General features: G+C 41.8%; 1 protein-coding gene across 5 annotated transcripts in view; it reads left to right on the forward strand.

Annotated features, from left to right (window-relative positions):
• Nucleotides 1-25877, forward strand: part of FYCO1 (FYVE and coiled-coil domain autophagy adaptor 1) — a 248555-nt gene that overhangs the window by 141048 nt on the left and 81630 nt on the right. For all 5 annotated transcript variants that reach the window (XM_070727677.1, XM_070727682.1, XM_070727678.1 and 2 more), the window contains exons 13-14: nucleotides 3002-3204; nucleotides 4227-4356. In XM_070727677.1, the coding sequence (XP_070583778.1) occupies nucleotides 3002-3204; nucleotides 4227-4356 (333 nt within the window). The remainder of the gene's footprint in view (nucleotides 1-3001; nucleotides 3205-4226; nucleotides 4357-25877) is intronic.

Raw genomic sequence — 25877 nt, forward strand, 5'->3', positions numbered from 1 at the left:
ATAAGTGAACCAATTAGAAATGTAATAAATGTGATGCACCATGCTACCGTTACTAAAAGGAAATTGGAAATTTTGAAATTAGATGTTTATAAAGCTTTTGATAAAGTTAACCATAGCTATTTATATAAACTATGTAAGGAATTAAATATGGGGGATATATTTTGTGAAACTATAAAAGAGATTTATAAAGGGAATGAAGCATATATAAGGGTGAATGGACAAAGAACGCAAAGAATTAAAAGAGACATTAGCTAATAAGATAAGACAAGATAACACTTGGGTAGGATATAAAATAGGGGAAATAAAAATGAAATTAAAGCTATTTGCAGACGATGCAATTATATTGACCCAGACCCCGATGGAGATGATTAAAGGTATAAGAAATATTTTACAAAAGTTTAAACAGGAATCAGGATTGTCGGTCAATATGAAAAAATCAGAGATTATGTGTTTAAATACAGGTCTGAGAGAGCAGATAGAAATTAGGAAAGAATCAGGGTTGAAGTTAGGACTAGAAGTTAGAAAATCGAGGAGGTGAATTATAGATTAATATGGAGGAAAATGTTGAAACAGATGAGGAGTGGAAAGAGAAAGGGCTAAGGAGAATCTCTAAAATAAGAGCCTTGAAAATGATGAAAATTCCCAAAATGATGTACCTGTTTCAACCCCAAAATGATGTACCTGTTATTAGCATCCAAGTTTAGAGAGTGGGATAAAAATTTTAATTATTGGGTTGAAGAAGATAAGAGACCAAGAATAAGAAAAAAGTGGTTAATTGCGAATGAAAAAGAGGGTGGATGGGAAATTCCTTGTTTGGAGTTGTATAGGGAAGCTTTTCAAATTGAAAGATTAATGGAGCTGCAATTATTCGAAAATAAATGGGTGAAACTGGAAAAACAGATAAACGGGATGAAGAATAGAGAATTAATTTTTATAAAGTGGAATAGGAGCGACTTAGATAAATTAATAAGTCCCATGAAAGGGACTATGGAAATTTGGAAAAAACAGCAGGGGAAAATAGGATTATATAAATCGAAACTGTCATCACTTTATGTAATAAATAGAGATAATTAAACAAATTTAAATAGGGTTATAGGAGAGTTGAAGGGAAGAGGGTAACTAAGATAGAACAGTTATATGAGAAGGATGGGAGGCCAAGTAGAAATCGTATAGAAAGGTGGTTGGATAAGGGAAGATGGCTACAAACAAACGCAATATGTAAATATCTAAATGAAAGGGAGAATAAAGAAGCACTATTTAGGGAGGAGATAGAGTTAGAGAAAATAATAAGAGAAAAAAGTGAGGGTACAAAGACACAAGCAAGCAATATATATAAGATGTTAGTGAAGTCAGACGGGGATGTGATCCAAGGATTGATTAAATGGTGGCAAAAATGAGATACAAGTACGAGGTGCAAGAGATGGAAAATATAATAGAGAATATAAGGAAAATTAAGAGTACAAGAGTTAGGGAAATGAGAAGGAAAATATTGCATAAGTGGTATTACACACCTGTTCAACTTGCACACTTTCAGCAGAATGTTAAAGGTATCTGTTGGCATGGGTGCCAAGATAAAGGAGTGTTTATGCCTATGCTCTGGGAATGCCCGGTAGTGCCGAACATTTGGCAAAAAGTGCAAGAGGATATTAATAGGATATTAAATATAAGATGGACGATTACTAAGGAAATGGCAGTATTAGTTAAAAGTAGTGAGATGGGAGAATTCAGAGAAATAAAACGAGCAGCGATAGAAAGTGCTCAGGTGGTAATAGTCTTGGGGTGGAAAGACGCGACAAAATGGACAATGCAAAATTGGTATAGGTACATGGTGGACCACATTCAATTTGAGATTATGGACAAAAGGATGAATTTGACTAATGAAATTGATTTGCAATGGCTGATGGGACGATGGGACAAGGTAAGACGATATATGGCGTGTAGGATCTGAGACCAAGCTATAAGAAACAAGTTGGAATCACTGTATAATATGTAAATAAATATTTCGCTCTTGGGTTAAAATGATTTAAACAATAAATACCCATGACTGGTGGTGGAGTATGATTGTTTGTCTGGTGGTGGGCACAATCACTGAGCACATGTTATATGTCATATGTTGTGTGTGTGTTTTTATATTATAAAAATCAATAAAATATTTTTTAAAAATATATTAATAAAAATATAAATGTATCTTTGTTAAACAGGGCTAATCTCAAAAAGTACTTCACCTACTGCTTTGAAATTTTGACACAGCATTCCATTCGAACACAACCCTTATGATATATTATATAGATATCACCCCTGTAACTGGTAAAAACTGGCTGAAAACATAGCATTCCGTGATGAAAAACATAGGAGGCGCATTTTAAAAGACAGATAGTTGCTTTGCATGGAGACTGGTGAAAAACATAGCAGGCATATTTTGATTGGCTGCTGATCAACTGCCATGCTGATCAACTGCTACAGGCTGTTGATCAACTGCAAAGGAAAGTATGGTCAGAAAATAAAGGAACCAGGGTTTGCCACCCATGCTTGGGTGGAACTTACCGTATTTTGGCAGATGGGTCGGGCCAGTCTCATAAACTGGGGGGGGGGGCAGGAAGTGAGGGGGAGAGAGAGAGATGTACAATGTCAGCTTGGCTTGAAACAAGAACCCTGCGAGGTATGCCAGTTTTTTCGTATTTTGGAAGATGGGTCTGCCCAGTCTCTTAAACCAGGGCGGGGGGGGGGGAGAATAGGGAGGGAGAGAGATGAACCAATGTTACCTTGCTCTCTAATATAAATCCCCTCAAACTGTGTGATATAATTGAGCAGGGGGGTTAGACTAGAACACCTCCAAAGTATCTTCAAACTCTATTATTCTGAATAAATTGAGCAAGAGGTTCAAAAATTTACACTTGTACTTTTTCATTTCTTTCTTTTCCAATTAACCAGACTGAGCCACAGCAACACGTCGCTGGGTATAGCTAGTTTTAAATATATGTTTTAACCTTGTTTTTTTAAGAATGTGTGGATGCATTTTCTGCTATTACTGCTGCAACAATTATGCCCTTTCAAAGCAAACTGGAAAGAAAGAACGCTGTTGTCGAGCTTGTTTTAGAAAAGTAACTACCAGTCCGTTTAATTCTGAGTTAATCTTGACACCAAAAGAATCCTCTTCATCAAGTCTGCTGGCATCACCATTGTCCCTGGTTCACAAAATTTTGGGTGAGCTTCAATATATTTTTCAGAATTTACTGTCACTTTACAAAAACTTCAGACCCTAAAGCTTTTGGATTTCCTTTCAAATGCATGCTTTATTCATGTTCAGATAGTTTGTAGGTGTTAGGACAGGCAAGGATTCCTCATTGCCGGCGCTCCTGGTATGCTTCCAGTGATGGTGCAGCATGTGCGTCCGGGGTGCATGTGTGTGTCTGCACGAGATTTGGCTTCTGCGCGTGCACAGGAAGCCAAATCTCACATGAGGATGCTCACGCGCAAGAGATTCGCCAATTTTGGGTGATTTCTTTGCTTCCGCGCATGCATGGAAGCAAAAAAACACTGAAAATTGGCAAAATATCACATGCGCAAGCATCCTCGTGCAATATTTTATTCTTTATTTATTTAACTTCTATGCTGCCCAATCCCAATGGGACGCAGAATTTGCAGCCAAATCTCACACAGACACACCCACCAGTCACATGGAGCTGTGTGCTCTACCAGTCTGTAGAATGACCTGTTCCGGTAGCAATCCACTGCTGTATTAGAACCTTAATAGTACATATACAGCATTCAAAATCCATCAAAGGAATTGGTTGTCCTTCAGCTCGAAAAAGAATCTACCTTTATGGAACTTTATGTGGATTAAGCAGATTATGTGGATTATTAGATTTAAGAAGAGATTGGATAACCATTTGTCTGAAAGGGTATAGGATTTTCTGCCTAAGTAAAGGGTTGGACTAGAAGATCTCCAAGGTCCCTTCTAACTTCTATTCTATTCTATTCTATTCTAGGCAGGAATGAATATGTTCTGTTTGCTATTAGAAGCAGCAACTTTAAAAACATCTTGGAGACTATCATTCTACATGTAGTGGTTACTTTTTGGAATGCAATACATAAGAAATTGTTGGTGAAATATCAATGCAATTTGTTTAATATCCTTTCTGGCAGCCAAACCTACAATTATTACCCCAAAATGAAGTTTTCCTAATACACAAATAATATTTTTGTATCTTCTGCTTCTGGCACAGTTACAAAGTCTACAGATGATGCAATGTTTGATATAATAACAGAGGAAGAAGTAGGTCAAATACAGGAATGTGATTCTGTTCACAGCAAAAATCAAACTGAAGACTCTCTGGACCATGGTGTGCCTGATCTGTGAGTAAATATAAAAAATTGATATCCGTGACACTAATTAGCAGAAAAAGTATGGAAAGGAAAATTATTTCTTTCACTTTCAAAATTGAAAAACGTTGCAGATACATAGAGAATATAATTATAGAGGGAGATTGCTTTGCCTTACTTTCAGGATCTAAAATACAGGGAAAGAGGCATGGACAAATGATATGGGTTTCCTCTCAGAAAAGTTTTTTTTCTCACCACCTAAATTCTTACAATATAACATACCTTCCATTTTTGTTACAATAAAATAGTATTGAATTAGTAAATCATATATAATCAACAACAAATTCTTACTTCCATCTATTTAATTTTCAGAATCAATCTTACTCCCTTACTGCCTCCTTTCTAATTTTGTCATCCAGATAAACCAAATTGTCCTCTAATTAAATTCACCATTAATATTCCTTTAAATATGAATAAAAACAATATCTATAATATCTTAAGAACTAAGCTGTAGTGCTTCCTCTCCCTCTTTATATATTTTTCTGAAAGAGAGGGTCGTGGTCAACCACCGTTCCTTGCACTCCATGGGGAAACACCAAATCCCCACCGTTTGGGGGTGCTGATTTGGTTCTGAATCAGCCCAGATCCTCCCTGAAGTGGAGGTGAAGAAGGGGACTTGGTCGGAAGTCTGTTTTTGACGTCTGCATACCCCACGGAGAGCTGGCCTAGATCCTCCGTCGGCAGCAGTATGAAAGCAGGTAGCCACTCCTAGCTGCTGCAACATAATGGAAAGATTGGACTATAAAGCTGGAAGTCATCTGGGAAGAAAGGGAATGTAAGTGTTGTGCTGGAGCAGTGTTTTTCAACCAGTTTGCTGCGGCACACTAGTGTGCCGCAAGACATGGTCAGGTGTGCTGTGGGGAAATTAAACATAGGTCCCCAAACTACAGCTCACATGCCAGATACGGTCCACGGAGGCCATTCATCCACCCCACCGCCAGCCACCTCCATCCGAACATAAACATTCCCTCACAATCCCTCCAGCTATCAGTGACAGGAAAAGTGGAGGCACAGGGAACACTCACTGACCAATCACCTTCTAGGATTCATCCCGACCACTAGCAATGAACCAATAGCAGTCCGCCTCTCATCCATATCCAGGAAGGCCCCGCTCGGGCTGCCACGCACTTGTCATTGTGTGGCCGCGGCGAGTGAGTATAAATACATTTAGAAACTATATTATTAACTATATGTATAATATGTATTGTGTTAGAGTGTCATTTTGTGTCATTTTGGTTGGTGGTATGCCCCAGGATTTTGTAAATGTAAAATATGTGCCACGGCTCAAAAAAGGTTGAAAATCACTGGGCTGGAGGATGAAGAGACAGAAAATCGCTGCGCATGGTGAGCCTTTTTGCTGGATGAATTTTTTTTTAAAAAAACTTTCTTTTTGATTAATGGAGAAAATATAGAGAGAAGTTGGGTGAAGAGGCTAAATTGATATCAGAAATTTTCAATTGGCATTGAATGGGCTTAAAAAGTTATAAATAAAACCCATGTTGGAATGAGTACTTAAAAAGTTGGAGCTAAAAGGAATTTAAAAATTGAAAGTTTTAATTCTCTTTGGATTTAAAAGGTATTTTAAGAAAAAAAGATAGAAAAGAGATTTAAAAGAATTTTGAGGTCTGCATAGTGGTGCTCTCTGCTGGTGGAGGATTTATTCATGATAAAGTGTTTGTGTTTGAACCCTTTGTTTATTCAGCTGTGACTTTGAAACTATTTGGACTAAATGGAGTTTTGCTGTTGACTTTTTGCATTACAAAATGTGATAAAGAAGTGTTTCAACTTTAAATGAACTTAAAAGGGAGAAGAGAGGGCAAAAGGGGGATCCTGATATTTGGAGTACTTGAATGTGACTTTTACAGGATTTTGAAAGATCTATAGACAGCTGGACTATAAAAAGCCACTTTTGCAAATACAGAAGAGATAGAGATGAGGAGTTAAGGGATTTGTATAATAATCTTCACAGAAGCTTTAAGGAATGTAATGAGGCAGTAAAGGACTCTACTGAATCTACAAATGAAATTGAAGGAGGATCACAGGAAGCTTCAGATGACAAGGAAATTACTGACAAGGATTGCAGTAAAATTGCTTACTACAGAGCTGGAGAAGAAGATGTTGAAGAACAAGATGAATCAAATGTACAGATGGAACAGACTCCAGAATATGGGGATAAAAACAATGATGAGATTAAAGATGGGCAAATTAAAGGACATATTACATATTATTTTGGTTGTGTACTGTCAAATAGTGAAAAGGAAGAAGAGGCATATGGACGCAAAAAAATTAGAAGATTTTGAAAAGGGTTGGGCTAATGAAAGGGTCAATAGTCATGCGCCTTATATGGTGATTATATCTGCAGTATGGGTTTCCTATGCACTTGATGCACTTGATGGGAAACTCTGAATTTCAGCTGCTTGGAGACCTGATACCAATTGGAACCAGGTCAGATCCGTCTTGGAAGGACGGTGGAAAAGAGAGGTGCCATTGGGGATCTGAGGTGGCTTGCAAACCCACCCCCCCACCCCCAGAGAACCAGCACCAACCTCTCAACTATCAGCTCATGAAGATGACTCTGTCACCCTTAACTGGGATGGTCACAATTGGACTGATGAAAAGGAGAGGTTGTGGATTACCTGGGTGATAGGATCTAAGCATTTGTGCTAGACAGAGGTGGAGAAATACTGAAGCTGATGAGTGTTGGCCAATTTAAAGACTAAAAGGAGAAATTTCAAACTTAAAAGGAAACAAAAGAGATTTTAAAGGCAGTTATCTAACAATTGAAAATACCATAGAGAGACTTAAAGCAGTGTTTCCCAACCTTTTTGGAGCCGCGGCACATTTTTCATATTTTCAAAATCCTGGGGAACATGGAGGGGGGGGGGCGCTAAAAAAAGTTTGGACAAAAAAATCTCTCTTCCTCCCTTTCGCTCTATTTCTCTCTCCCTCCCTCTTTCTCTCTCTTCATTCCTTTCTCTCTCCATCCCTCTTTCTTTCTCCCTTCCTTCCTCTATTTCTGTCTCCTCCTTCCTCTCTCATCTCTTTCCTTTCTCTCCCTTTCTGTCTATCCTTTCTATCTCTCACCCCTTCTCCCTCTTTCATTCCCTTTCTCTCCCTCCCTTTCTCTCTCATTCCTTTCTCTCCCTCTTTCCTTCCTATCTCTCTTTCTTTTTCTCCCTCCTTCATATCTTCTTTCTCTCCCCCTTCCTCCCTCTTTCCCTTTTCCCCCTCCCTTTCTCTTCCTTTTTCTCTATCCTTTCTACTTCTTACTCTTTCTTTCTCTCCCTCCTTCATTCAATTTTCTCTCCCTCCCTTTCTCTCCCTTTCTCTCTCTTTTCTTTCTCTCCCTCCCTTTCTCTTCCTTTTTCTCTATCCTTTCTACTTCTTACTCTTTCTTTCTCTCCCTCCTTCATTCAATTTTCTCTCCCTCCCTTTCTCTCTCTTTCCTTTCTCTCCCTCCCTCTCTTCCTTTTTCTCTATCCTTTCTACTTCTTACTCTTTCTTTCTCTCCCTCCTTCATTCAATTTTCTCTCCCTCCCTTTCTCTCTCTTTCCTTTCTCTCCCTCCCTCTCTTCCTTTTTCTCTATCCTTTCTACATCTTACTCTTTCTTTCTCTCCCTCCTTCATTCAATTTTCTCTCCACCCCCTTCCTCCCTCTTTCCTTTCTCCCCCTCCCTTTCTCTTCCTTTATCTCTATCCTTTCTACTTCTTACTCTTTCTTTCTCTCCCTCCTTCATTCAATTTTCTCTCCCTCCCTTACTCTCTCTTTCCTTTCTCTCCCTCCCTTGTTCTCCCCTGGGGCTGCCTGTGCCTGCCCTGCACCACCCAACACAGACGGACAGCCCCTGGTCGTCGGTTCGTCGCCCCCCACCCCCCCACGGAGGGAGATCAGGCTGGCGAGGGCGGCAGATCTACGTCACCAGCCACTGGAAGGAGATCGGGCTGGCGGGGGCGGCGAATCCACCTCCCCAGCCGCGCGGAGGGAAATCCGGTAGGCGGGGCGGGTGGCCACGGCTCCCTGCGCGCCCCTGGAAAAGCCTACAGGGAACGGTGCCCGGGGCCGCTTTAGCCGCCCCCCCCCCGCTCCCCCCCGCCATCTCCCCGCGACTGCCTGTGCCGCTGCAGCCGCTCCCCCCCCGCTCCCCCCGCCATCTCCCCGAGACTGCCTGCGCCGCTGCAGCCGCGCCCCCCCCCCCCCGCTCCCACCGCCAGTGCCCTCCCGCCGGGCCCCAACGGACACTTGCCGATGACGACAGGGAAGCTTCAGCTGGGCGGGCGCTGCCGTGCCGGTGCCTCCGACCTCCCGGTTCCTGCTCGATGCCGCGGTTTCTGGCGCTCTCCTGCTGGGCCCCAAAGAAGGAAGGCGGGAAAAAGGCGCGAAGAATGGAGCTCTCCTTCCTGCCTTCCTTCTTTGGGGCCCAGCAGGAGAGCGCCAGAAACCGCGGCATCGGGCAGGAGCGGAGAGGTCAGAGGCACCGCAGCACCCCGCCCAGGCGGCACACCAGTGTGCCGCGGCACACCGGTTGGGAAACGCTGACTTAAAGGAACAAGCTCAAAAGACCTATTTTAAGGAGATTTGTATAAATGGATTTGATGGACATTAAAGAGAATGAAATAGAAAATAGTAAGTATTAGAAGAAAACATAATTTACAAGTAGATTTAAAATATGGAGGGGGAAAAGACAAAGACAATTATTGGGAAGCGACATTGCTCTCTACTGGTTAACAGAAATATTGCGGTACATTGTGGAAAGTAATATGTTGACAGCTGGACTGATCTTACTTGAGAGATACAATCTAGACATCTGAAAGAACTTCAAAACAGCCTGTGTCTTGCTATTTTGCTTAATGGTGTACTGTTTTGGTGAAAAAAAGATAAGAGGACTTTGAATTGGAAATAAAAAGGAACTATCTAGATTTAAAAATACTCTGTGAATTGTGACCTGGAGATCAGAGAGGCATGTATCTATGAAGAACTGAATGAAATTTTAAAACATTTTTATAAAGAGATTAAAAACTGTCTTCTAGAAACTAGGGGTGAAAAGAAAGTAGAAATAAAGTTGGACTACAAAGATTATACAAAATATAAAATGAGGGGAAAGGAAGATGAAGAAAAGAGAAAATCTAGGAGAATGCACAGGTGAAAACGAAAACGAAGAGAAAGTACAGACTGATAACAATGTTGGAATTTATAGTGATAAGAAAAATGAGAAGAGAATTGAAAATGATGGACAAACTGGTGATTACACTGGGATTTACAGTGACAAGAAAAATGAAAAGAGAATTGAAAATAACAGACTGATGATTATACTGGGTGACATGAAAAGAGCAAGAGGGGAAAATTGGTACAATAGGAAGCAATTTAAAAACAAGAGAGGTAATAGGGAGAAGAGATTAGGAGGAATTAAGAGCATATTTATGCAAACAATTTACGTAAAAGGAAGTAAAGGAATTTGGAAGAAAAGGAATTATTGGTACAGTGGAACCTCCGTTAGTGAACGCCTGGGTTAGTGAACAATTCAGTTAGTGACCAAAAATTTAGTGAACAATTCAGTTAGTGACCAAAAATTTTGCTAAAACTTTGCACTGGTTAATGAACAAAATTTCGGATTGTGAACAGTTGACATCACCCCCATGTGTCCCTGCATCTCAAACCAAGCACCATTTGCGCTCAAGACACAGTTACATTCGGTCAGTCATTATCTTTATAGTGCTGCTTCCTTCTTTTTTAGTGATTTTAGTGCTTTATTTTAATAATATAGCCCTCAATCAGAATTTGGCTGAGGAAATGTCTTCAGGGAGGGAGGAGGAAGGGAAGGAAGAATTCCCAAGTTCAGTGATTAAAGAAATGTGTGCAAAGTGGGGGGAATAAAGCTCTCCTCATCCGGGATTTGATCCTGGATGAGGAGGCCGACCTGGCATGCATTACTGAAACCTGGCTGGGCCCAGAGGGAGGTGTTCCTCTCTCTGAAATTTGCCCAGCTGGGTTTCAGATATGGCATCAACCTTGACCCCAGGGAAGGGGGGGAGGAGTGGCTATTATAGCCAGGGAGAGCCTTTGCCTACGTGGACTCATTGCTCCGGAAATTGCGGGTTGCGAGTCACTCCTGATGAAGTTGGACTTAGGGGTTCAGGTGGGCTTATTTCTCACGTACCTGCCTCCCAGCTGCGTGTCAAAAGCCCTGCCTGTGCTACTCGAGGAGGTAGCCGGGTTGGCGGTGGAGTTCCCCAGACTTATTGTCTTGGGGGACTTCAACCTGCCGTCACTCGGCGAAACCTCTGGGTTGGCACAGGAGTTCATGGCCACCATGACAGCCATGGACCTGACTCAAGTAGTACGGGGTCCGACTCATGAGGGGGGGCACGCACCCGACATGGTATTCCTTTCCGAGCAATTGAGTAATGGTCTGAGACTAAGGGGCTTAGAAGCAGTGCCTTTGTCATGGTCAGACCATTTTCTACTACGGCTTGACTTCCTGGCTCCAATCCTTCCCCACAGGGAGGCGGAACCAATTAAGATGTTCCGCCCCAGACGCCTGATGGACCCAGAGGGCTTTCAGACGGCGCTTGGGGTTATTCCAGAGGCACTTGTCCACAGTTCGGCAGAGTCTCTTGCGAAAGCCTGGAATGAGGCTGCAGCAGGGGCTCTTGACCGGATTGCGCCTTTGCGACCTCTCCGTGGCGCTAGACCCCGTAGAGCTCCATGGTTCAACGAGGAGCTCCGGGAGTTGAAACGCCAGAAGAGACGTCTAGAGAAGCGATGGAGGAAGAGTAGGTCTGAATCTGATCGAACACTTGTAAGAGCTTTTATTAAGACTTACAAAGTGGCGCTCAAGGCGGCAAGATGCGCGTACCATGCCGCTTTGATTGCATCAGCGGAATCCCGCCCGGCCGCTCTGTTTAGGGTGACCCGCTCCCTTCTTAATCAGGGGGGAGTTGGGGAGCCCTTGCAGAGTAGTGCCGAGGACTTTAACACGTTTTTCGCTGATAAAGTCGCTCGGATTCGGGCCGACCTCGACTCCAATTGTAAAACAGAGTCGACTGACAATGAGTCAGTCGAGGTGACTGGGGCACGTACTTGTCCACCTGTCTGGGAAGAGTTTGATCTGGTGACACCTGATGAAGTGGACAAGGCCATTGGAGCTGTGAGTTCCGCCACCTGTTCACTGGATCCGTGTCCCTCCTGGTTGGTTTCGGCCAGCAGGGAGGTGACACGGAGCTGGGCCCAGGAGATTACCAACGCTTCCTTGGGGAGGGGAGTTTTTCCATCACTCTATAAAGAAGCGCTTGTGCGCCCCCTCCTCAAGAAGCCCTCCCTGGACCCAGCTGTGCTTAATAACTACCGTCCAGTCTCCAACCTTCCCGTTATGGGGAAGGTTGTTGAGAAGGTGGTGGCACTCCAGCTCCAGCGGTCCTTGGAAGAAGCCGATTATCTAGGTCCCCGGCAGTCGGGTTTCAGGCCCGGTTACAGCACGGAAACTGCTTTGGTCACGTTGATGGATGATCTCTGGCGGGCCCGAGACAGGGGTTTGTCCTCTGTCCTGGTGCTCCTTGACCTCTCAGCGGCTTTCGATACCATCGACCATGGTATCCTTCTGCACCGGCTGGAGGGGTTGGGAGTGGGAGGCACTGTTCTTCAGTGGTTCTCCTCCTACCTCTCTGGCCGGTCGCAGTCGGTGTTAGTGGGGGGACAGAGGTCGGCTCCTAGGTCTCTCCCTTGTGGGGTGCCTCAGGGGTCGGTCCTCTCCCCCCTGCTATTTAACATCTACATGAAACCGCTGGGCGAGATCATCCAAGGACATGGGGTGAGGTATCATCAATATGCGGATGATACCCAGCTTTACATCTCCACCCCATGCCCAGTCAGCGAAGCGGTGGAAGTGATGTGCCGGTGCCTGGAGGCTGTTGGGGCCTGGATGGGTGTCAACAGACTCAAGCTCAACCCGGATAAGACGGAGTGGCTGTGGGTTCTGCCTCCCAAGGACAACTCCATCTGTCCGTCCATTACCCTGGGGGGGGAATTATTGACCCCCTCAGAGAGGGTCCGCAACTTGGGCGTCCTCCTCGATCCACAGCTCACATTAGAACAATATCTCTCAGCTGTGGCGAGGGGGGCGTTTGCCCAGGTTCGCCTGGTGCACCAGTTGCGGCCCTACCTGGACCGGGACTCATTGCTCACAGTCACTCATGCCCTCATCACCTCGAGGTTCGACTACTGTAATGCTCTCTACATGGGGCTACCTTTGAAAAGTGTTCGGAAACTTCAGATCGTGCAGAATGCAGCTGCGAGAGCAGTCATGGGCTTACCCAGGTATGCCCATGTTTCCCCATCACTCCGCAGCCTGCATTGGCTGCCGATCAGTTTCCGGTCACAATTCAAAGTGTTGGTTATGACCTTTAAAGCCCTTCATGGCACTGGACCAGAATATCTCCGAGACCGCCTTCTGCCGCACGAATCCCAGCGACCGATTAGGTCCCACAGAGTGGGCCTCCTCCGGGTCCCGTCAACTAAACAATGCCGGTTGGCGGGCCCCAGGGGGAGAGCCTTCTCTGTGGCGGCACCGGCTCTCTGGAACCAACTCCCCCCGGAGATCAGGACTGCCCCTACTCTTCCTGCCTTCCGTAAACTCCTCAAAACCCATCTTTGCCGTCAGGCATGGGGAAACTAAACATCTTCCCCTGGGCACGTTGAATTTATATATGGTATGCTTGTGTGTGTGTGTATGTTAGTATAGGGGTTTTTCTTAAATTTATAATATTTTAATTAATTGGATTAATGTATTGGATTGTCTTTTCACTTGTTGTGAGCCGCCCCGAGTTTTCGGAGAGGGGCGGCATACAAATCCAAATAATAAATAAATAAATAAATAAATAAATTGCAATTATTTGTAGAAAAATCTTTCCCTAACAGTGCGGTAGGCAACAGGAGCCTAAACATGTTCAATATATTACCATAAAGTGTTACAAAAAAGGCAGAAGCAGCAGACACTAGACAAGATTTTTCCTTCAATCTCAAAGCGACAGAGAAGGGAAATCACCCCCGAATTCACAATGCCAGTTGTTCTCATGGAGGTGGATTCCCCCTCCAAGCAGTAATTCCACCGTTTCCATCCCACACCTCTATCCATTCACGGCGTCACATTGCAGTCAAAAAGATAAGTTTTCTTATGTTTAGTTAAATGGTTTCTTATGTTTAAATGCTTTCTTTAATATTTTTATGTTTATTTAACTCTTTATGTACTGTATTATAACTGTTGTCATTTTAAAAAACATACCTATATAACCTGTAATACTTATATATTAGTGAGTCAACAGGGGCTGGAAACCAATTATTTCTATTTACTTTATTTCTTATGGAGAAAATTATTTCAGATAGTGAACATTTTGGATTGCAAGCAGCTTTCTGGAATGGATTGTGTTCACTAACTGAGGTTCCACTGTATATAGCAATAATAGAAAGGAAAATAAAAAGTCGAGAAGAGGAGGGGAAAAAGAAAGTTTATAAGAATGGAATTTGTGGGAGATCTAAAGAGAATGGATGATTGATGGGTGATAAGATTTTTCCTTCCTAGAATTAGAATAATTGTGCTATTGCAATTGTCTCAACAATATTAATATAGATACCATATTTTTCGGTGTATAAGACGCACCTAGATTTTAGAGGAGGAATACAAGGAAAAAACTATTCTGAACTAAATGGTGTAGTATTATATGAAGTGTAGCAGAATACGTTTTACAACCATGTATACTGTTCAAAACTATGTACATTTTTAAAAATCATGCATACTTTTTACAAATTCAAACTTGACAGCTTCAAGACTTGTGGACTTTAACTCCCAGAATTCCTCCTTCAGCCATGCTAGCTCAGAAATGGGAGTTGAAGTTCACAATAATAATAATAATTAATAATAATAATAATAATAATAATAATAATAATAATAATAATTTATTAGACTTATATGCCGCCCCTCTCTGAGAACTCGGGGCGGCTCACAACAGTAAGAAAACAATGCAATACAAATCTAATGGTTAAAACTATAACTAAAACCCACTATCTTAAAAAACAATCAGTACTGTACAGGCATAACCACACATAACAATTAACGGTCAGAAAAGGGGATACATTAATTGGGCCGTGCCTGGTAACATAGATAGGTCTTCAGGGTCTTGCAGAAGGTGTTGTACATACTCCTGATCAGTTGGAGGATGATGAAGATATTGAGGACTCAGATTCAGATAGTGTTTATGAATTAGGGGGAGGCGGGGTTACAGGTAGTAGAAAAGGTGGGAGGCCAGCCACAGGATGGAGCTATGAGTTCAGGATCTAGTGAGGGAGAATCAGATGCTCGCTGGGTTAACCCTAAATTCAGAAGGGTCCAAAAATGTAGAGAACAGAGGTCTGGAAGAAGATATTAAGGAGAGGAATGGGTTAAATATTGTAGTGATGTATTTGGCATGTCGGGGTCGGTGGAGAAGAAGGGTGGAGTTTCAACGTGGCCGAAAGGACAATGGATGGGTTTTTGCCACGCTAAAGTAAGCCAAAGTATTTTGTATTGTTATCAGTCAGTGCTGCTGTTTTTCAAAGTTATGCTGTTAGGAAAATAAATCTTGTTTAAGCAGAAGGAGGAATGTGAGAAATGCAGCTAAGAGAGATAACGGACCGAGTGCTTTATGGAATGTGTTTGTATTACAGGAGAGCAGAGAAATAAATGGAGTTTCTTTATTCATGAAATGATGCATTTAATAAGAGTTATTCGTTATTGCTAAATTTCTACCAGAAACCAGAACAGAAGGCGAGGAGGGTAGGGTAGGGTAGTTCGAATCTCCAGGGGGAGTTGATTCCAGAGCGATGGGGCCACCACAGAGAAGGCTTTTTCCCTAGCTCCGGCCAGACGACATTGTTTACTCGACGGGACCCGAAGAAGGCCAACTCTGTGGGACCTAATCAGCCGCTGGGATTCATGCGGCAGAATGCGATCCTGTAGGTATTCTGGTCCGATGCCATGTAGGGCTTTATAGGTCATCACCAACACTTTGAATTGTGTCCGGAAACTAATCTGCAACCAGTGCAGGCCACGGAATGTTGATGAAATATGGGTTTATCTGGGAAGACTCATGACTGCTCGCGCGGCCGCATTCTGCATGATCTGCAGTTTCTGAACACTTTTCAGAGGTAGCCCCGAGTAGAGAGCATTTAATTGAACCTCGAGGTGATAAGACGTGAGTGACTGTGAGCAGGGACTCCCTGTCCAAATAGGGCCGCAACTGGTGCACCAGGCAAACCAGGGCAAATGCCCTCCTCGCCACAGCCAAAAGATGATGTTCTAAAGTCAGCTGTAGATCGAGGAGGATGCCCAAGTTGCAAACCCTCTCGGAGGGGGGCAATAATCCCCCCCCAGCGTAATGGACTTGGGGTTGTCCTTGGGAGGCAAAACCCACAGCCGCTCCGTCTTGTCAGGGTTGAGCTTGAGTCTGTTGACATCCATCCAGACCCTTACAGCCTCCAGGCACCGGCACATCACTTCCACTGCTTCGCCGATTGGACATGGGGTGAAGATGTACAATTGGGTGTCATCCGCATACTGATGACACCTCACCCCATTCCCTTGGATGATCTTACCAGCGGTTTCATGTAGATATTAAATAGCAGGGGGGGAGAGGACCAACCCCTGAGGAACCCCCCCACTAGCAATACCTGTAAAACAGTGCCTCCCACTCCCAACCCCTCCAGCCGGTGCAGAAGGATACCATGGTCGATCGTTTTGAAAGCCGCTGAGAGGTCAAGAAGCACCAGGATAGAGGATAAACCCCCATCCCAGACCCGCCAGAGATTATCCATCATGCTTGGACTTCCATGCTGCCGTCTGCCTTGGGTCCTGCCCTCTGTATCCACCGAATAAAGCTTCTTCCACCACCAAGAGGAAGGGAGGAAAAAAATGGAATGGGGAAAGAATGAAAGAGAAAGGAAGGGGGAAGAAGGGAAGGGAGAGGAGCAGAGGAAAGGGAAGGACGAAAGGAATGGAATATGGGAATAGAAAGGAAAGAAAGAAAGGGGAGGAAAAGGGGAGAAAATGGAAGGAAAGAAAAGGAGGAAAGGAATGTAACGGGAAAGGAAAGGGGAGGAGAAACGAAGGAGAGAAGAAAGTGAAAGGGAAAGAACATCTTTTGAGCCCAATATCTGATTGCTAAGCAAGAGCATGCTTGCTTTTGCTTAGCAAGAGTGAGATTCACCACATTTTACTCAACCCATGACAATTCCTAGCTCTAACAGTGATGTGCAAACTAGGGAAATACATCTGAAGGCATGTGGAATGTTCTAATATACATATTCTTTCCCCATTCCATTTTTTTCCTCCCTTCCTCTTGGTGGTGGAAGAAGCTTTATTCGGTGGATACAGAGGGCAGGACCCAAGGCAGACGGCAGCATGGAAGTCCAAGCATGATGGGACTCTCAACTTCTCACTCTTTGCATCCAGGCCAGCCCATGACAGGGGAAAGCTCTTCCTTTCTCTCAGTGGTGGGAAAAGGAATAAAGCTTCTTCCACTGCTGAGAGAAAGGAAGCGCTTTATTCCTTCTCCCACCAGCGAGAGAAAGGAAGCACTTTATTCACTCTGGTAGAGCAGATGGTCCAACAGCAGTGCATTCCCTGTCATGGGCTGGATGCAGAGGGCGGGGCCTGAGGCAGATGGCGGCACAGAAGACCAGGCATGATGGGGCTCTCTACCTCTTGCTCTTTGCATCCAGGCCTGCCCATGACGGGAAGTGCCACTGACAGAGTGAATAAAGCGCTTACTTTCTTTTGGTGGTGGAAGAAGGAATAAAGCTTCTCCCACTGCTGAGTAAGCACTTTATTCGTTCTGGTAGGAATCTTTTGCCACCCAGCAAAAAGTTCTGAATGTATGGCCAGATATCTGGCAATGATCCGTGCATTCAGAGCCTCTCCGGCAGTCGAGAAGGGGGTAAACTGGGCAGCAGGTGACAGGTGATGCTCATGAGCTGGTGGCGTCCATGGGGTTGCTGTTTCTCCTGGAGCCCCCACCAGCCAGCCCAGCTGTGTTGCAGCCCGGCCTCTGTGAGCTCCCCTGAGTGCTTGCCTCTCCTGGCCTGCGGCCAGCCTGCTCACTCCCTGCGTGTGGCCGTGCCAGGTGGCACAAGATGAGATGGGGAAGCTGCAACAGGATGGTCCACCCTAATTTTAGCCCTGCTGGGAGAGATTCCCACCCCATGGAGAAGGGCCCAGACTACAGACAGAGGAAAGCTGCCCCACATCCTGGCTTCTGCAAGCCACCGCCCGCCTCCCTCCAGGCTTCCGTGCGAGGCTGGTTGAGTGAGGAGAACTCCAAGAGCCTGGACTGGGTGGCAGCCTGGAAGAGAGGGAGGAGGGGCTCTGGTTTTTAAAAGGTTTTTAAATCAAGGTGGAAAGGGAGAAAATACCGAAGGTTGTGCGGCCACAAGGCACTTGAACTGCTTTTACCTCTTTTCTGTTTTCCTTCAAGACACTAAACTCAGAGCTGGTTGAACTACCAAAATCTCCAATGCGCCTTTGGCTCTGCTTCTGGCAGACCAAAGAAATGGGGAATGCATTCGCATAGATCAGCCTGGACTTCCTCCATTGCAGCCTAGCTGCAATGGAGGAAGTCTGCTGAACTGACTTCCCAGTGCATACGCAGATTATTTTTAAAAATTAAAAATAATTTTTTTAAAAAAAGATGGTGGTCCCGCTGGTCAGCTGGAGCTGTGTGCAGCAGCTCCATTTTCACTACTGGAACGGCATCCCCCCCCCATCTGGGCAGCTGCACATTACTGGAGATAACGCCTGGCATTGAGTGTTTCTTTCCTTCCATATCTTCAGTTGGAAAAACTGAATTTAGAATTATTTCAGCAGACAATAATTGTTTCATCATTGACTTGAGTTTATTTTATTTAATAATAACAACAACCAGGCAACATTCTATAATAGAGTTATGGACCACACAATTGGTTTTAAATTGAGGAGGCAAAGTTTATGAAAACTCTTTTACTCTCGATCTCTCATTAATCTATTATCAGCAGGAATAGAAGGTCTATATAGATCAATATGGTAGTCAAGGTAAAGTCAGGGTAAATTTCACCATGAGAAACAGGAGAAACATTAGGCTGTATTTATCAGTGTTTAATGTGAAAAAGTTCTTATATTGAATAAAGACAGGCTAAAATATTGATGGTTTCTTCAAATCACTCTTAATTTCTGGCAGTGCATTTTCAAAATAGCCATCGATTACAAGTAAAACATGCCAAGATTTAGCCTAATTTTAGAATTTGTCTTTTTCTTTTACTTAATAAAAATATGTCTATTGGATATATACATTAAAAACAGGGTACAGAAAAGTAAAGGGAATATATATCATGTACATTCTAGCAGTTATAGTTTACTTATATAGCATACGTGAGTGGGGAAGGAGAAAGGAAGAAAGGGAAAGGGATTTAGAAAGAAGGGAAAGAAATACAAGAGGAGGAGGGATAGAAAAATAGAGCCAGAAAAGAGGAGTAAGAAGAGTGTGGAGGGCCAGAGCTAGGGCTTCCATGTTTTGCGGCCTGTGGTTTAAGCATATAGGTGGTGTAGATTTTCCTGAAGTTTTATCCATATGTATTTGGTTGATTGCTAGTGCCAACATTTATCAGTGGTTTAAGGGTTTGTTCATTCAGTTTCTTTGTAGTTCAAAATTTGTGTTGATCGATGTTTACAGTTTATCGTTTCAATTTTATATTATGATTCATGTCGTAGTTTACTGGTTTTACACGTTGTTTTAGTTGGAAATTTTTCTTGATGTATAATTTTTAAGTAATTTCTTTTTTTTAACCAATGGTACCATTTGTCCCATGCTTTATAGAAATCTGTCTCATCCTTGTTTTGCAGTTCCGTTGTTAGCTTGGACATTTCTGCACATTCCATTATTTTAATCAAAAGAGATAAATCGGTTGGGTTTTTTTCCTGTTTCCAGTATTGTGCGTATAGAAGCCTTGCAGCTGTAATAATGTGAATTATAATATATCTGTTTTCTTTATTAAAATTTTGTCTTATGATTCCTAATAAAAATAGTTCGGGTTTTGCATGGATGGTCTGGGAGGTGATTTGTTCTAGTATAGTTTTGATTTTATACCAATATTTTTGGGTGGTTTCACATGTCCACCAGACGTGGTAATATGTGTCTGGTTTTTCCCTGAACTTCCAACATAGTGGTGATAAATTTGGATACATTTTTGCAAGTCTAGCCGGTGGCAGGTGCCATCTGTAAAACATTTTGTAATGATTTTCCTTATATGAAGTTGCCATCGTTAGTTAGTAGTTGACAGTCCAAATTTTTCCCCATTCATTTAAGTTAATTGTATATCCAAAATTTTGTGACCAAGCTATCATAGTTCCTTTAACTATTTCTTCTACTGTATCGTGTTGAAGGAGGATATTGTATATGTTTGATTTTTTTTTTTTGTGGGCCGAAAATAATCTTATCAAGGAGATTGTTTTTTTGAAAGCCTAATTTGTTCTTATCTTCATTATATTTTGATTTAATTTGTAGGTAGTGTAGCCAATCCACTTTAATATCTTTTTCCATGAGTTTTTATTTAGGGATTAGATCATTATTTTCATTTAACAGTTGGTCCTATGTTTTGTCAGGGGTTAATGCATTTGGGTATATAATTGCTTCTGTTGGGGATATCCATTTCGGAATACAGAGATAATGGGTTTTTTTTAATGAAGTGCCAGGTGTTAATTAAGGTTTTTCGTATGTAGTGTGACCTAAAGTATGTTGGTATTTTACCTATGTCTGCCATCAGAAATGTGTGCCATCCGGATTGAAGGTCATAGCCTTTAGGTGTTAATATTCTAGAGTTTTTTTAGTGTTATCCATTCTTTCAGTAAATTTGCAATTGAGGCATGGTAATATAGTTTCATGTTTGGTAACCTGAATCCACCTCTTGATCTATGATCTTGTAGGTTTTTGAGTTTTATTCTGGCCTTTTTTTTTTGTCCATATAAATTTGCGAATTCTTTTGTGTAGGTTATTGAAAAAGGTCCTGTTTAATTGCTGTTCTGTTTAAAAAAAGTTACAAATCTTCTGTTCCCGGGTCACCCTGACCCGGACCGAAAACTCTTCATTTGCAGTGCTTATGTTTGGTCAATTTGAATACTTTTTTCACTTGGAAAGTAGTCTGAACATTTCTGCACACAATGATATGAAAATTGAACTGAAGAAATTAATCCTTATTGGTTTATTTTGCATATAAATATGCCTCCCCCCCCCGTTTTTGTGAATTTTTTTTAGGTTTATTGATAATTATGCCTGCAAAATACATTCTATTTTACTAAAGTTGGTGTGGGATTGGTAGCTTGAACATTTCTGAACATAATGATATGAAAATTGAACTGGAAAAATTGATGCATATTGGTTTATTTTGTTGATGAAATGCACGCCCCCCCCATTTTTTTTAAATAGTCTTCACTTTATGGATAGTTTTGCTAGCAAAATACATTCTATTTTACTAAAGTTGGTGTGGGATTGGTAGCTTGAACATTTCTGAACATAATGATATGAAAATTGAACTGGAAAAATTGATGCATATTGGTTTATTTTGCACATAAATGTATGCCTCCCCCTGTGTTCAATTATTTTAATTTATATAAAAATTATGCTGTTAATTTCAAACTTACATACTTTTTTTTAGTAAAATGGATTTGTTTCATAAAATTAGTTCTCTGGCTACACTGTGGTTGATTTTCAAAAGGATATTCCAAATATTTCTAGCCAAATATGTATAAAAAGTGACAATAATGGCACACAGCAAGGCCGAGGGGGGGGGGGGTGGCCCTTTTGTGGCAAAAATAAACCAATAAGAACCATTTTTCCCAGTTCATTTATATTTTTCTTATATTCATAAATGTTCAATTTAGTATATCAAACCTTTTGGGGGGAAATTCCTTGGGGATTTGTAGCCTTAAAAAATAGAAATTGACACGAAATTCAGAAAGGATGGGGGGAGGGGCTTTTTGATCAAAATAAAAATATAAGTCTCAATTTTTCCAGTTCAATTTTCATATCATTATGTTCATAAATGTTCAAACTAGTTTTCCAGTTGAAAATGTTTTTTAAAAGACCAAATTCAAGTACCTTAAAAAAATCATTTTGGTCCGGGTCTATATGCCCCGAACAGACTAAACGTGACTTTTTTTTTGCCCAGAAAAAAAAAATTTCCCCCACCCCCACAAATATTTTTTTGATGATCAGCATTGTTAAATTGAGTAAATGAATGCCTAAGATTTTAAAGAATATTTCGGATTTGGAGCATAAACAAATAAAAAGTGAAAATGGTTGCAAGCAGCTGGGGGGGGGGGAGGCCTTATTTCTGATGTTAAAAAACCAGTAAGAATCATTTTTTTCAGTTCCTTTATATTTTTCTTATATTCAGAAATGTTCAAGCTACCAATCCCACACCAACTTCAGTAAAATAGAATGCATTTTGCAAGCAAAACTATCCATAAATTGAAAAAACTTTCACAAAAACAGGGGGGGGGCGTGCATTATATCAGCAAAATAAACCAATAAGATTTACTTTTTTCATTTCAATTTTCATATCATTGTGTGCAGAAATGTTCAGACTACTTTCCAAGTGAAAAAAGCTTTCAAAAAGACCAAACATAAGCACTGCAAATGAAGAGTTTTCGGTCCGGGTCAGGGTGACCCGGGAACAGAAGATTTGTAACCTTTTTTGCCCAGCAAAAACTAAGCCCCCCACCCCCCAAAAAAAATTCTCATAGAGAGAACCCCTGAAATGATGAACAGTCATGAAATTTCAAGTTTCAGATATGCAGGGAAAATTTTTTACAGGGACTCAAACTTGGCTTCGGGTCAAATAGACCCGAAACAGAACAGCAGGGTTAATTGAATGGGTGCAGTTTGAAAAAGGTATAAAAATCTAGGGAGTATATTACTTTTAATTATGACAATTTTCCCCATTATAGAAAGTGGGAGCTTTGACCATCTGGAAAAATCTTTGTCCATTTCATTGATTAATTTATCGTAGTTTTCTTTCTTAATAGTGCTACAATTAGTGGTAATCCATAGTCCTAGGTATTTAACTTTTTTGGCGGTTTTGATTTTAGTAGATTCCTCTAGTTTCAATATCTGCTGTTTTGTCATATTTTTTGTTATCATTTTAGTTTTTTCCCTGTTGATTTTTAATCCGGCAATCTCTCCAAAATTATTTATTTCATTAATCAGAATAGGTGCAGATTCTAAGGGGTCTTAAAATTTGTCTTAAAGGTGCTAAATAATTTAGTACATTTTAATTTTGTCTTTATTTAATCTGAAACCTATAGGGTATGAATTAAGACTGAGTGAGATTCTGTTCATTTTCCTTGCCAGAAAACCTCCACTCCAGTCATAATATATGTCAGATCCTGCCTCTCCCTCCTGTTCAAGAAAATGCATAGCCAGATCTGAGTTTCCCCCAGGCAATTTTATTAGAATTAGAACCCCCTCCCTCTCAGTTTGAACCCCCTCCCTCTCAGTTTGATGTTGAATGGGCCAATCCACAGGTGTGAAGATGTTGTGGAAATGGTCATCCTGAGAAAGAGATAACGAATTGATCCTATGTGCGTCTTCTGTGAGGCTTCCAAACTGAGAGAAAACAGATGGCTCTTCTCCCTTGTATATCCCCCAAGGTAAATCAAAGCACAGGGCGGAATAGATGACAGAGTAAAAGTTATAAACTAGGGAGTTACAGGATACATAGGAAAACAGAATGAAAGCAACAACGTGAGTGAAAGAATCTGGGTCCCCTTCCCACTTGAATGGCAGTATCGCAATAATGATCTGGCAATAGGTATATTGAGAAATGTGCAATACATTGATTGTTTTCATAAGTGCTCAGGGCAACTAGGACCAAATCAGCCTGAAGAGATTAATGAGTATAAGCCTCAGGTCTCTTATAAGGGAACCATGCTGGTTTCTGACGAGACGCGATCCCCGCTGGACGGGGGTCTCGACAACCCTGTGATGGTTGACTTTACGAGGCCCGATCCTGAAACCATTACTAGTGCTTACCAATGAAACACGGAGTCAATGGTCTGGGTAAAGTGACAAAGCTTTATTGTTTACAGGTGTGCTTTTTATACCCTTCATATGCAAATGAAGGGGTTTCAGCTAGTAATTTTCTATTGGCTAAATACAAGTCTAATTTCTCCTAATATACGTTTCTTATAGGCTACAAATATAAGGTTTTTCAAATCTATAGGCTAATAATAAAACTTTTGAATACGCAAGTTATCATAGGCTATTTCTATATGCAAAAATAAGGCTTCTAGATACCTAACTGTTCATAGGCTATTTCTATTAAGCTTCTAATTGGTTATAAAAGGTATCATCTACAGCTTATGATAGGCTACTAAATTCTCACTTTATGCACCTATCGGTAGCTGAGTTGCCAGCCAATCACACTGTCAGTGTCTTATCTCGTGCCAGGAGCGCTGTTGAGGGTTTTTTCTTACTGTGTCCAAAGTTCATGGCTATTGTATGACTCACTGTCTCTGGGCAAATCTTCACCATGCTTTTTCAGATAACTGTCTCTGTGTATATCCTAAAGCATAGCTAATATTTGGCTTACACAATCCCTACATCTCCCCCTTTCTTTTTAAGTATAGAGGGGACTGGGAACGTTGGCAGTGACTTTGGCAGTTGGTTCATCATAGGGCATCCTGGGATGAAAAGGTCTTCCTCTGGACACTTAACAACACTCATGACAGAATGTTTTTGAACAACAGACTCAGCCACCGACTGCATAATAGTTTTCAATATAGGTATTAAGCAGGGTAACATAATAATAGCAAGTAAAATCATTCCTGCAAAAAATATAGCTTGCTTCCAGTTACGGAATATTCCACCTAAAAATCCTCCATCATCCAAGATTCCTGTCCATTTCTGAGGAGGTACGTGGATGATCCTTCGCATTTCTGCCGTTAAATCAGCGACAACCTTGCCTACGGGATTTATCTGTAGACAGCAATTGCTTAGGTTAAATTTCCCACAAACGCCTCCCTCTGCGGCTAAAAGATAATCTAAAGCCAATCTATTCTGGTAAACAGCTGTCCTAAGTTTGTCTTGTTCCGTTGCAATGTTATTTAACGCAGAGTCAATATTCCTTCCTGCTATTTCTAAAATAGCTTGCAAACGTATAATTCTGTTAAGCATATATATTGGGGTTCTATATCCCCAAGACCCATCCTCTGCCCATGTAGCAGGATCATAATAAGCAATGATTCTCTCAGGTGTCCAAATATCATCAGGTTTTCCCATTACTTGCAGACCTCCTATCCCTGTATTTAAGTCTCTTTTATTTTTATTGTGTTTCCACGCGTCATAAACTGGGGCTCCCAGAGTTTGGGCGTTACTTAGAGGAATGAGGAAAAAGGAAGGTCTTATCCATGCCAAGATACACGACCCTGACCAGTCGCTATCTAGTTGGGAATAAGCACTGTTCCCACATACCCAATACATACCCTTTGGGGTAGTCCATGGTTTACCTGATGTTACATTGGCTATGTTATTAAAATTGTGTTTTTCTGGTTTTGACAAGTTTGAAGGAGAAGTCCAATTATCATTTTCCCAATATCCTAAACACATTAAATCTCCCACATAATTCCCATTGGTTAAATTTCTCTTGTAACATTCCACCCCCACTATGTTAGTGGTAAGAGCCCATGTCACAATTTGTTCATCTGTTAACAATTGACCTTTAGTGATATTTCCCGATTCTTTCATGCTGTTAAACACATGGCCGTGGGCTTCTGTAGCTTCCCATGGCCATTGATTACCCATATTTGTTCCCCCACACACAAAACAATTTTTTATCCCTAGAGTGGTGGCTACATCACTGGCAAATTCTACAAACAAATTTCGGGCTTTATCGGTAACTATTTGTTGCTTTCCTGCTTTTTCCAGTGTCTGATATACTGACCATTTTATTTCAGAATTATTTCGTAAAATCGTTTGTTTAATGGTGATATATGTTAGGGGGTCTGAGCCTGCTCCATCTATGCCCAAACCATAGGTGCGGGTAAGTGAGTTCTTACTAGAAACTTTCCATTGGATGTTAATCCGGTTAGAAGCGGAAAGCCGTGTGAATTCTGAAATGTCTGGGCAATCCTTACCAGAGTAGCCCCCTCCCGTATGATAGCATACACATCCCCAGCCTTGACAGTGCCGTCCATGACATTGGCTAGGTGCGAGGGAGAAAAAATCATCCCGACGGTCTCCTGATGAGACCACTCGCTTTTTTCGCATGATGTTGGCTGCTTGTTGGCCGGTATCTGCTTTACACAAATATTTATGATCAAAGTGATATGAGGATTTCCAGCTGTCCGATCCGCATTTAATTGTTCCGGGAGATACGGATCTGGACATGGCATTACATGCATCAATGATGAGGGAAACAGTAGTGGGTTTTATAAAAATGATAC

The sequence above is a fragment of the Erythrolamprus reginae genome, chromosome Z (assembly GCF_031021105.1).
Source record: "Erythrolamprus reginae isolate rEryReg1 chromosome Z, rEryReg1.hap1, whole genome shotgun sequence".
NCBI classification, from domain to species: domain Eukaryota; kingdom Metazoa; phylum Chordata; class Lepidosauria; order Squamata; family Dipsadidae; genus Erythrolamprus; species Erythrolamprus reginae.